We start from the raw sequence: 14,096 nt of genomic DNA, 5'->3' as shown, positions 1-14,096 counted from the left end.
ACAGGGAAGCTGGTCAGAGTTGATGGGAAGATGGATGGAGACAAATACAGGACAATCTTAGAAGAAAACCTGTTGGAGTCGGCAAAAGACTTGAGACCGGGGCGGAGGTTCCCCTTCCAGCAGGACAACGACCCGAAACATCCAGCCAGAGCTACAATGGAATGGTTTACATCAAAGCATATTCATGTGTTAGAATGGCCCAGTCACAGTCCAGACCTAAATCCCATTGAGAATCTGTGGCCAGACTTGAAAATTGCTGATCACAGACGCTCTCCATCCAATCTGACAGAGCTTGAGATATTCTACAAAGAAGAAGAATGGGCAGAAATGTCCTCTCTAGATGGGCAAAGCTGGTAGAGACACCCCCAAAAAGACTTGTAGAGAAAGGGGGTTCTACAAAGTATTGACTCCGGGGGGCGCCATACAAATGCCCCTCCCCCACACTTTTCACAGATTTATTTGTATCATTTATCATTTTCCTTTCACTTCACAATTATGTGACACTTTGTGTTGGTCCATCACATAAAATCCCAATAAAATACATTTATGGTTTTGGGTGTAACAAAATGTGGGGAATGTCAGGGGGTATGAATACTTTTTCCAGGCCGTGTGTGTGTGTGTGTGTGTGTGTGTGTGTGTGTATACATATATATACACACACACACACACACACACACACGCTCTTTTGATACTGTCACTTTAAGAAGAAGATCTCCGTTTCATGACAAGGGGCAGTTAATGGAATGTACTTTTATACAGACATTCATATTGTGAAAACGTACTGACAGTACAAAGTGACGTTTCCACCGCCTGACCCAACAATGCGACGCATTTCTCCTCCTGCACTGTCTGCATCCCTCCAAATCTTTGGTTGCATAGAAGAACGTTTGGAACATGCAGTCTCTGCCCACTAATGAGCTCAAAAGAAGCACTAAAATGCTCAGCATTCCCGCAGAAAGCAAAGCTCTGAGATCCCGCCAGCGCTGGGCACACAACTAGAAACCTCGGCCACAAGGAATAGGATGGTCTATGATGGAGAGGGACATCTGTGGTCAGGAGCCACGGACGGACGGCGTCACAACTGCCCATACAATTGGTTGCATCAGATGCCTATTTCCAGAAGAAAAGCTATTTATTAGTATAAAGAACCAGAAGAGCAGAACAGGAAAAAGAACGAGACGCTTTGACCTGTAAGAGTGAAGTAAATGAAAATGCGTGGATCTCTCTCGGGTTTTCGGGTTCCCTGAATGTTCTGCAATCATCTCCTGAGTAGAACGCGTTTCATTAGAGGAAAATGAAGCTTTGATCAGACAGTCCAGAATGGAGAAACGTCGAATTCCCTTATTCACAAAGTAGGGTGTTTCCCACAGCGTAACCTAGTGGACCGAGGCAGAGCGCGGCCCTGGAAGGTAACCTGAGGACACGCTACTAGAAGGCATGTGAGTCACTTTTCCAATGTAGATCAGCGCCTGGCTCACGGCTACGCAACAGTTTGAGGTCGCAGTGGGGGAAAAACGCGCAGAGAACTGAAGGAAAACACAGGTGGGATCTCCACGAGTTGTTGGCGGATGTGCAAGGACAAGAGTGGAAGGGCACACGGCGGCACACGGCGGCACACGGCGGCACACGGCCTCCAGACCTTAGGAGACACCAAATATCTCTCTGCGCTTTTCAACGGTTAACAGCCGGGACCACTGCAGATTAAATCTTCCCGGGAAAACCAAACAATGAAAATGCTTTACCTTCAAGAAAACACATGAAGGAGTTGGGGGATGGAAACGTCCCCCTCGGTTGGCTTCCTCAGAGACCGGGCACTACATCGGGATATGCGACTCAATGGTAGGCCGGGAAGGATAAGTCGGGAGGATACAGAAAACATGTCGTGAAGAAATACAACGTTACAGGAAAAGTATTTTACAAACGACAAGAAATGGAGAAATCAACAATCTGGTGAGAAGATCTTCCGACCATTTTGTATCACCCTCCTTTCCCATTGATATTTAAGAGATGAGCTTTGTATACGGCAGGGCCGGTCTCACCGATCGGCAAAGATCCCGTGAAGTGGTGAGGAGGACAGAAGCCATCAGGCTGGAACATGATTATTAGGCATCTACCGTGGCATTGGACATTGTAGAGGATCTAAAGGGTAGGCAGCCACAAGCAGCCATTATAGAAAAGCAAATCTCTTCCCCGCCGACTAGGAAGATCTCAACGTATTTGGTGATCCAGCCAGATCCCCAATTACACTTCTGCCTAAGAAAAGCCGTCTAAAGAGGATGCACAATAGAAGCAGTATGTGGCTTGCTGTGGGGGTGGGGGTGTTTAAAACCCAGCTGGCAGCCATAGGATACGCTTGCCTATACCACACGTCAGGAATCATTCCCCGGGTGGGGGTGGAAGGGAGGAGCGGGGGAGGGGAGATGCACGTTTCCTTACAACCCCAAACACAAAAGAGAAGCTTGGAAGCCCACAGAAGGGCTGATGGCCCCAATTCATGAATGCCGGACAAGGAGCAGGTACTAATAGGTGCAATAAACGTTTTCCCGGGTGACAAAGAGTTAAAGAGGGAAAAGGCCTCTTCACACTCCTGTCCAAGAAAGACAATTTATCACTTTGCTGGGAGGGAACAACAGATCACGTAGATCAGTGTATGGCCTTGTCACCGGAGCCACAACACCGCTTTATATGTCCTCTACTTGGAGCGTCTGAAATGTTACAACATTAATCGGGTATCGATCAGTAAATCGCCACAAAGGTACCATAAGAAGAACCCTTCAAGTCTGCTTTAGTTATTGCCATCTACAATTTGCGCCGTCCGCGCAACACCCCCCCCGTCTACAACCTGCGCCGTCCGTGCGATGCCCCCCCCCCGTCTACAATCTGCGCCGTCCGTGCGACGCCCCCCCGTCTACAATCTGCGCCGTCCGTGCGACGCCCCCCCGTCTACAACCTGCGCCGTCCGTGCGACGCCCCCCCGTCTACAACCTGCGCCGTCCGTGCGACGCCCCCCCGTCTACAACCTGCGCCGTCCGTGCGACGCCCCCCCGTCTACAACCTGCGCCGTCCGTGCGACGCCCCCCCGTCTACAACCTGCGCCGTCCGTGCAACGCCACCCCCCCGTCTACAACCTGCGCCGTCCGTGCGATGCCCCCCCCCCCCCCCGTCTACAATCTGCGCCGTCCGTGCGATGCCCCCCCCCCCCGTCTACAATCTGCGCCGTCCGTGCGATGCCCCCCCCGTCTACAATCTGCGCCGTCCGTGCGATGCCCCCCCCGTCTACAATCTGCGCCGTCCGTGCGATGCCCCCCCGTCTACGATCTGCGCCGTCCGTGCAACGCCCCCCCCGTCTACAATCTGCGCCGTCCGTGCGATGCCCCCCCCCCCCCCTCTACAATCTGCGCCGTCCGTGCGACGCCCCCCCGTCTACAACCTGCGCCGTCCGTGCAACGCCCCCCCGTCTACAATCTGCGCCGTCCGTGCGATGCCCCCCCCCCCCCCCGTCTACAATCTGCGCCGTCCGTGCGATGCCCCCCCCCCCCGTCTACAATCTGCGCCGTCCGTGCGATGCCCCCCCCGTCTACAATCTGCGCCGTCCGTGCGATGCCCCCCCCCCCCCCCCCATCTACGATCTGCGCCGTCCGTGCGATGCCCCCCCCCCCATCTACGATCTGCGCCGTCCGTGCGATGCCCCCCCCCCCCCCCGTCTACAATCTGCGCCGTCCGTGCGATGCCCCCCCCCCCCCCGTCTACAATCTGCGCCGTCCGTGCGATGCCCCCCCCCCCCGTCTACAATCTGCGCCGTCCGCGCAACGCCCCCCCCGTCTACAATCTGCGCCGTCCGTGCGATGCCCCCCCCCCCCCTCTACAATCTGCGCCGTCCGTGCGATGCCCCCCCCCCCCCCGTCTACAATCTGCGCCGTCCGTGCGATGCCCCCCCCCCCCCGTCTACAATCTGCGCCGTCCGTGCGATGCCCCCCCCGTCTACAATCTGCGCCGTCCGTGCGATGCCCCCCCCGTCTACAATCTGCGCCGTCCGTGCGATGCCCCCCCCCCCCATCTACGATCTGCGCCGTCCGTGCGATGCCCCCCCCCCCATCTACGATCTGCGCCGTCCGTGCGATGCCCCCCCCCCCCCCGTCTACAATCTGCGCCGTCCGTGCGATGCCCCCCCCCCGTCTACAATCTGCGCCGTCCGCGCAACGCCCCCCCGTCTACAATCTGCGCCATCCGCGCAACGCCCCCCCGTCTACAATCTGCGCAACGCCCCCCCCCCCGCCTACGATCTGCGCCGTCCGCGTGACATACAGTTATGCATAGAGATAGCACTCAGAACTGCCGGTTCCCGTAGAATCTGCAACCCATTTCATGTATCGGACACGGACCGGACATGTGAACACGTAAACACCATCACACACAGATGTATTTATATCAGAGCCAACAAAACATTCCAATACAACTCAATGGCAATCAATGTAATCAATGTAATCAATGTAATCAATGTCTTGGATAAAGGAAGTGAAAACACGTGAAATGAATGGGGACTCCATCTCTGCAGGTCACGTTCCACATGAATCCCAGTGATGATAAACTCCTCCCACTACACAAGCAAAAAACCAATAAAAAACCAGCGCTGTCAGCTGAGCCGCGTACGTCTGTAGCGGGCGCGTCAGGGTAACGGCACTGACATTTAACCCTCTGCCGTACCAAGCGCAGGACACCCAGACGCTGCAGCCAGTTGGCGGCGAGCTCCCATATGGTCTAGCGGTCAGGATCCCTGGTTTTCACCCAGGCGGCCCGGGTTCCACTCCCGCTATGGGAAGGACATCTTACACTTGTGGATTGTTATGAAATGTAAGAAGATTCATTTTTCTGCCAAGGCTGCAGATATTCCCACATTATGCAGACGGACAGACAAGAAGGGACTTACCTCCAGTCCTTTCAGGGGCACCACCCGCTTCTTCTTCAGCTCCACACATTTCCTCATCTTGCAGATCTGGTGGCTGGTGCTCCGGTGGACGCAGTTGTAGCAGGCGCCGCACGCTTCTTTTCTCAGGCACGGAGTACAGGCCCCGCACCGCTTCCTCTTCTTGTGGGGACGCTCCGGTTTTTCCATGGCACTACCACCACCAATGGCGCCGCCATCACTCACACAACCAACGCCAATTGCCTTCTCCGCAGGCAGCGGCATCAGCTCCGCTGGTAAGTGCACCGTCCTCAGCCTCCCGAGAGCCTCGGCATCGTCACAGAAGTCATATATATCTTGGGGCCCCATGTGAGGTGCCGCGGCAGGCTGGGTCTCCATCATCGCACAGCCAACTTCCAGGACCCCTCCACCCAATACCCAAATCTTCACCACCACAGATCTAGCAGACCATAAGGCCGAGCCGTGTGTGGGGGCTCGGGAAATGTTATCGAGTTCTATGAATTACTGCTAGAAAACCCTTGAATGCGATCCGCCGTCCCCTCATTGGGGTGTAACGTCCATGGAAAGGGTCCTCCTAGAGCCCCAACTTTCTCTTCTCCCAGCCCGGCAGACGTATCTCCCGCAGGTTCCCCTTCCCCCCCTGGCGGCTCATGGTGACGGAAGCAGAGGGAGCGCCGCGCTCTACCGGAATGGGGGTGTGCCGCGCCTTCCACAAAGGGGTCCTAGAAAAATAGAGGAAGAGATTCCTGGGGTCAGAAGTGGTCATGTCATCCTCACACTTCACCAAAACCAACCAACCTTCAATGACTGGCACAATACAAAGTGCCCGGGACCTGGAAGCTGCAAGATTCATCAGGCTGTCCAGAACCCCAACGTGTAGAGGGGGGCAGAACTAAACCCCCCAACGTGTAGAGGGGGGGGGTAGAACTAAACCCCCCAACGTGTAGAGGGGGGCAGAACTAAACCCCCCAACGTGTAGAGGGGGGGGGCAGAACTAAACCCCCAACGTGTAGAGGGGGGGGGGGCAGAACTAAACCCCCAACGTGTAGAGGGGGGGGGCAGAACTAAACCCCCAACGTGTAGAGGGGGGGGCAGAACTAAACCCCCAACGTGTAGAGGGGGGGGGGGCAGAACTAAACCCCCAACGTGTAGAGGGGGGGCAGAACTAAACCCCCAACGTGTAGAGGGGGGGGCAGAACTAAACCCCCAACGTGTAGAGGGGGGGGGGCAGAACTAAACCCCCAACGTGTAGAGGGGGGGGCAGAACTAAACCCCCAACGTGTAGAGGGGGGGCAGAACTAAACCCCCAACGTGTAGAGGGGGGGCAGAACTAAACCCCCAACGTGTAGAGGGGGGCAGAACTAAACCCCCAACGTGTAGAGGGGGGGCAGAACTAAACCCCCAACGTGTAGAGGGGGTAGAACTAAACCCCCAACGTGTAGAGGGGGTAGAACTAAACCCCCAACGTGTAGAGGGGTAGAACTAAACCCCCAACGTGTAGAGGGGTAGAACTAAACCCCCAACGTGTAGAGGGGGTAGAACTAAACCCCCAACGTGTAGGAGGGGGGTAGAACTAAACCCCCAACGTGTAGAGGGGGCAGAACTAGACCCACAATGTGTAGAGGGGGCAGAACTAGACCCACAATGTGTAGAGGGGGCAGAACTAAACCCCCAACGTGTAGAGGGGGCAGAACTAAACCCCCAACGTGTAGAGGGGGCAGAACTAGACCCACAATGTGTAGAGGGGGCAGAACTAAATCCCCAACGTGTAGAGGGGGCAGAACTAAACCCACAATGTGTAGAGGGGGCAGAACTAAACCCCCAACGTGTAGGAGGGGGGTAGAACTAAACCCACAATGTGTAGAGGGGGCAGAACTAGACCCACAATGTGTAGAGGGGGCAGAACTAAACCCACAATGTGTAGGAGGGGGGTAGAACTAAACCCCCAACGTGTAGAGGGAACTCACAATTCACAATTATCTGATGAGTGTAAACAAACTTTGTCTATATATAAACAGAGGAAACAAAACAAATGAGATCCACAACAAACAAACAAATACAATACACACCGAGGAGGACACAGAGCACACTATCCACACTACACACCGAGGAGGACACAGAGCACACTATCCACACTACACACCGAGGAGGGCACAGAGCACACTATCCACAATACACACCGAGGAGCACACAGAGCACACTATCCACACTACACACCGAGGAGGGCACAGAGCACACTATCCACACTACACACCGAGGAGGGCACAGAGCACACTATCCACACTACACACCGAGGACGACACAGAGCACACTATCCACACTACACACCGAGGAGCACACAGAGCACACTATCCACACTACACACCGAGGACGACACAGAGCACACTATCCACACTACACACCGAGGAGCACACAGAGCACACTATCCACACTACACACCGAGGAGGGCACAGAGCACACTATCCACACTACACACCGAGGAGGACACAGAGCACACTATCCACACTACACACCGAGGAGGGCACAGAGCACACTATCCACACTACACACCGAGGAGGGCACAGAGCACACTATCCACACTACACACCGAGGAGCACACAGAGCACACTATCCACACTACACACCGAGGAGCACACAGAGCACACTATCCACACTACACACCGAGGAGGACACAGAGCACACTATCCACACTACACACCGAGGAGGGCACAGAGCACACTATCCACACTACACACCGAGGAGCACACAGAGCACACTATCCACACTACACACCGAGGAGCACACAGAGCACACTATCCACACTACACACCGAGGAGGACACAGAGCACACTATCCACACTACACACCGAGGAGGACACAGAGCACACTATCCACACTACACACCGAGGAGGACACAGAGCACACTATCCACACTACACACCGAGGAGCACACAGAGCACACTATCCACACTGCACACCGAGGAGGGCACAGAGCACACTATCCACACTACACACCGAGGAGGACACAGAGCACACTATCCACAATACACACCGAGGAGGACACAGAGCACACTATCCACAATACACACCGAGGAGGACACAGAGCACACTATCCACACTACACACCGAGGAGCACACAGAGCACACTATCCACACTACACACCGAGGAGCACACAGAGCACACTATTCACAATACACAGTGGGTGGGGGGGGGGGGTTGTCAGTCATTGTTCTGAGGGACTATAGAAACCCCCAACAAAGAGCCCCTACCCAGAACCCCCCAATAACACCATTCATAGGAAGATACATACAGGGGTCCCCTATACATCCTATGTGTCAGCAGTCCTAAGATTGGGGAATCCCCAGCTCACTATGAACAGTCCAAGCAGAGGATCAGTGACCTTCACCCACTATTCCAGACATAGAGAGGAGATCCACATAGAGAGGAGATCCAATGTAACATAGAGAGAGAGAAGAGATCAAATGTAACATATATAGAAAGAGAGAAGAGATTCAATGTAACAGAGAGAGAGAGAAGAGAGTCAATGTAACATATATAGAGAGAGAGAAGAGATTCAATGTAACATATAGAGAGAGAGAGAAGAGATCCAATGTAACATATAGAGAGAGAGAAGAGATCCAATGCAATGGACACACATAGGATACAATGTATAGAATGGAGGAGACACACAGAGTGCAGTGGGGGTCCCCCTCTCCTCTCCTCTCCTCTCCTCACCTGCACCGGGGATGATCGCTCAGGTGTCACATGATCCCCCCATTGCCGATCTCTGGGGGCCCCACATGTCACCCTCAGCCGGTGTCTGCAGCTTCACTCACCTTCTATGAGCCTCTCCGCTTCCCTGATGGGGGAGGAGGGGGAGGGGAGGGAGCGTGCAGGGCACAGATGTGGAGCAAACAAAAGGGAAGTGAATGAGAAACACAAAGATACGAAGTGGAGCCACACAGGATCCGGAGTACATCCAGAGAACAACCTCCCCCATCATCTACAGACACCCAGAGAGAGAACCACCACCCCCATCATCTACAGACACCCAGAGAGAGAACAACCACCACCCCCATCATCTACAGACACCCAGAGAGAACAACCACCACCCCCATCATCTACAGACACCCAGAGAGAACAACCTCCCCCATCATCTACATCCAGAGAGAGAACAACCACCACCCCCATCATCTACAGACACCCAGAGAGAGAACAACCACCACCCCCATCATCTACAGACACCCAGAGAGAACAACCACCACCCCCATCATCTACAGACACCCAGAGAGAGAACCACCACCCCCATCATCTACAGACACCCAGAGAGAGAACCACCACCCCCATCATCTACAGACACCCAGAGAGAGAACCACCACCCCCATCATCTACAGACACCCAGAGAGAGAACAACCACCACCCCCATCATCTACAGACACCCAGAGAGAGAACAACCACCACCCTCATCATCTACAGACACCCAGAGAGAGAACAACCACCACCCCCATCATCTACAGACACCCAGAGAGAGAACAACCACCACCCCCATCATCTACAGACACCCAGAGAGAGAACAACCACCACCCCCATCATCTACAGACACCCAGAGAGAGAACCACCACCACCCTCATCATCTACAGACACCCAGAGAGAGAACAACCACCACCCTCATCATCTACAGACACCCAGAGAGAACCACCACCACACTCATCATCTACAGACATCCAGAGAGAACCACCACCCCCATCATCTACAGACACCCAGAGATAGAACAACCACCACCCTCATCATCTACAGACACCCAGAGAGAGAACAACCACCACCCCCATCATCTACAGACACCCAGAGAGAACAACCACCACACTCATCATCTACAGACACCCAGAGAGAGAACAACCACCACCCCCATCATCTACAGACACCCAGAGAGAACAACCACCACCCCCATCATCTACAGACACCCAGAGAGAACAACCACCACACTCATCATCTACAGACACCCAGAGAGAGAACAACCACCACCCCCATGATTTACAGACATCCAGAGAGAGAACAACCACCACCCCCATCATCTACAGACACCCAGAGAGAACAACCACCACCCCCATCATCTACAGACACCCAGAGAGAGAGAACAACCACCACCCTCATCATCTAGATCCAGAGAGAGAACCACCACCCCCATCATCTACAGACACCCAGAGAGAGGACAACCACCACCCCCATCATCTACAGACACACAGAGAGAGAACAACCACCACCCCCATCATCTACAGACACCCAGAGAGAGAACCACCACCCCCATCATCTACAGACACCCAGAGAGAGAACCACCACCCCCATCATCTACAGACACCCAGAGAGAGAACAACCACCACCCTCATCATCTACAGACACCCAGAGAGAACCACCACCACACTCATCTACAGACATCCAGAGAGAACCACCACCCCCATCATCTACAGACACCCAGAGAGAGAACCACCACCCCCATCATCTACAGACACCCAGAGAGAGAACCACCACCCCCATCATCTACAGACACCCAGAGAGAGAACCACCACCCCCATCATCTACAGACACCCAGAGAGAGAACCACCACCCCCATCATCTACAGACACCCAGAGAGAGAACCACCACCACCCTCATCATCTACAGACACCCAGAGAGAACCACCACCACCCCCATCATCTACAGACACCCAGAGAGAACAACCACCACCCCATCATCTACAGACATCCAGAGAGAGAACAACCACCACCATCATCATCTACAGACACCCAGAGAGAACAACCACCACCCCCATCATCTACAGACACCCAGAGAGAGAGAACAACCACCACCCTCATCATCTAGATCCAGAGAGAGAACCACCACCCCCATCATCTACAGACACCCATAGAGAGGACAACCACCACCCCCATCATCTACAGACACCCAGAGAGAGAACAACCACCACCCCCATCATCTACAGACACCCAGAGAGAGAACAACCACCACCCCCATCATCTACAGACACCCAGAGAGAACAACCACCACCCCCATCATCTACAGACACCCAGAGAGAGAGAACAACCACCACCCCCATCATCTACAGACACCCAGAGAGAACAACCACCACCCCCATCATCTACAGACACCCAGAGAGAGAACCACCACCCCCATCATCTACAGACACCCAGAGAGAGAACCACCACCCCCATCATCTACAGACACCCAGAGAGAGAACAACCACCACCCTCATCATCTACAGACACCCAGAGAGAACCACCACCACACTCATCTACAGACATCCAGAGAGAACCACCACCCCCAACATCTACAGACACCCAGAGAGAGAGAACAACCACCACCCTCATCATCTAGATCCAGAGAGAGAACCACCACCCCCATCATCTACAGACACCCAGAGAGAGGACAACCACCACCCCCATCATCTACAGACACCCAGAGAGAGAACAACCACCACCCCCATCATCTACAGACACCCAGAGAGAACAACCACCACCCCCATCATCTACAGACACCCAGAGAGAACAACTACCACCCCCATCATCTACAGACACCCAGAGAGAGAGAACAACCACCCCGCTCATCATCTAGATCCAGAGAGAGAACCAGCACCCCCATCACCAACAGACACCCAGAGAGAGGACAACCACCACCCCCATCATCTACAGACACCCAGAGAGAACAACCTCCCCCATCATCTACACCCAGAGAGAACAACCTCCCCCATCATCTACATCCAGAGAGAAAAACCTCCCCCATCATCTACATCCAGAGAGAGAACAACCACCACCCCCATCATCTACAGACACCCAGAGAGAGAACAACCACCACCCCCATCATCTACATCCAGAGAGAACAACCACCACACATCATCTACAGACACCCAGAGAGAGAACAACCACCACCCCCATCATCTACAGACACCCAGAGAGAGAACAACCACCACCCCCATCATCTACAGACACCCAGAGAGAACAACCACCACCCCCATCATCTACAGACATCCAGAGAGAACAACCACCACACTCATCATCTACAGACACCCAGAGAGAGAACAACCACCACCCCCATCATCTACAGACACCCAGAGAGAGAACCACCACCCCCATCATCTACAGACACCCAGAGAGAGAACAACCACCACCCTCATCATCTACAGACACCCAGAGAGAACAACCACCACCCCCATCATCTACAGACACCCAGAGAGAGAACAACCACCACCCCCATCATCTACAGACATCCAGAGAGAACAACCACCACACTCATCATCTACAGATACCCAGAGAGAGAACAACCACCACCCCCATCATCTACAGACACCCAGAGAGAGAACAACCACCACCCTCATCATCTACAGACACCCAGAGAGAGAACCACCACCCCCATCATCTACAGACACCCAGAGAGAGAACCACCACCCCCATCATCTACAGACACCCAGAGAGAGAACCACCACCCCCATCATCTACAGACACCCAGAGAGAGAACCACCACCCCCATCATCTACAGACACCCAGAGAGAGAACCACCACCACCCTCATCATCTACAGACACCCAGAGAGAACCACCACCACCCCCATCATCTACAGACACCCAGAGAGAACAACCACCACCCCATCATCTACAGACATCCAGAGAGAGAACAACCACCACCCCCATCATCTACAGACACCCAGAGAGAACAACCACCACCCCCATCATCTACAGACACCCAGAGAGAGAGAACAACCACCACCCTCATCATCTAGATCCAGAGAGAGAACCACCACCCCCATCATCTACAGACACCCATAGAGAGGACAACCACCACCCCCATCATCTACAGACACCCAGAGAGAGAACAACCACCACCCCCATCATCTACAGACACCCAGAGAGAGAACAACCACCACCCCCATCATCTACAGACACCCAGAGAGAACAACCACCACCCCCATCATCTACAGACACCCAGAGAGAGAGAACAACCACCCTGCTCATCATCTAGATCCAGAGAGAGAACCAGCACCCCCTTCACCTACAGACACCCAGAGAGAGGACAACCACCACCCCCCATCATCTACAGACACCCAGAGAGAACAACCTCCCCCATCATCTACACCCAGAGAGAACAACCACCACCCCCATCATCTACAGACACCCAGAGAGAGAACCACCACCCCCATCATCTACAGACACCCAGAGAGAGAACAACCACCACCCTCATCATCTACAGACACCCAGAGAGAGAACCACCACCCCCATCATCTACAGACACCCAGAGAGAGAACCACCACCCCCATCATCTACAGACACCCAGAGAGAGAACCACCACCACCCTCATCATCTACAGACACCCAGAGAGAACCACCACCACCCCCATCATCTACAGACATCCAGAGAGAGAACAACCACCACCCCCATCATCTACAGACACCCAGAGAGAACAACCACCACCCCCATCATCTACAGACACCCAGAGAGAGAGAACAACCACCACCCTCATCATCTAGATCCAGAGAGAGAACCACCACCCCATCATCTACAGACACCCAGAGAGAGAACAACCACCACCCCCATCATCTACAGACATCCAGAGAGAGAACAACCACCACCCCCATCATCTACAGACATCCAAAGAGAGAACAACCACCACCCCCATCATCTACAGACACCCAGAGAGAACAACCACCACCCCCATCATCTACAGACACCCAGAGAGAGAGAACAACCACCACCCTCATCATCTAGATCCAGAGAGAGAACCACCACCCCATCATCTACAGACACCCAGAGAGAGGACAACCACCACTCCCATCATCTACAGACACCCAGAGAGAGAACAACCACCACCCCCATCATCTACAGACACCCAGAGAGAACAACCACCACCCCCATCATCTACAGACATCCAGAGAGAGAACAACCACCACCCCCATCATCTACAGACATCCAGAGAGAGAACAACCACCACCCCCATCATCTACAGACACCCAGAAAGAGAGAACATCCACCCCCCCTCATCATCTAGATCCAGAGAGAGAACCAGCACCCCCATCACCTACAGACACCCAGAGAGAGGACAACCACCACCCCCATCATCTACAGACACCCAGAGAGAGAACAACCACCACCCTCATCATCTACAGACACCCAGAGAGAGAACAACCACCACCCCCATCATCTACAGACACCCAG

At 54.0% G+C, this 14,096-nt stretch overlaps 1 protein-coding gene across 4 annotated transcripts in view; it reads right to left on the bottom strand.

Moving 5' to 3' along the window:
- TET3 (tet methylcytosine dioxygenase 3) overlaps positions 1-8,903 on the bottom strand; it is a 189,078-nt gene extending 180,175 nt beyond the window's left edge. For 2 of the 4 annotated variants that reach the window (XM_077474460.1, XM_077474462.1), the window contains exons 1-2: positions 8,640-8,790; positions 4,928-5,646 (exon numbers count right to left, since the gene is read on the bottom strand). In XM_077474460.1, coding sequence (XP_077330586.1) covers positions 4,928-5,305 — 378 coding nt within the window. In that variant the 5' untranslated portion in view covers positions 5,306-5,646; positions 8,640-8,790. Of the gene's footprint in view, positions 1-4,927; positions 5,647-8,639 lie in introns of all 4 variants that reach the window. The other 2 variants (XM_077474461.1, XM_077474464.1) reach the window with 2 other exon arrangements.
- Between the last annotated feature and the right edge of the window lie 5,193 nt (positions 8,904-14,096).

This window comes from Lithobates pipiens, unplaced genomic scaffold (genome assembly GCF_037356315.1).
Source record: "Lithobates pipiens isolate NorthernLeopardFrog02 unplaced genomic scaffold, aLitPip1_a1.2 Scaffold_86, whole genome shotgun sequence".
In the NCBI taxonomy this organism is placed as follows: domain Eukaryota; kingdom Metazoa; phylum Chordata; class Amphibia; order Anura; family Ranidae; genus Lithobates; species Lithobates pipiens.
The sequence above is the reverse complement of the archived record's forward strand: the minus strand, read 5'-3'. Positions and strand labels throughout refer to the sequence as shown.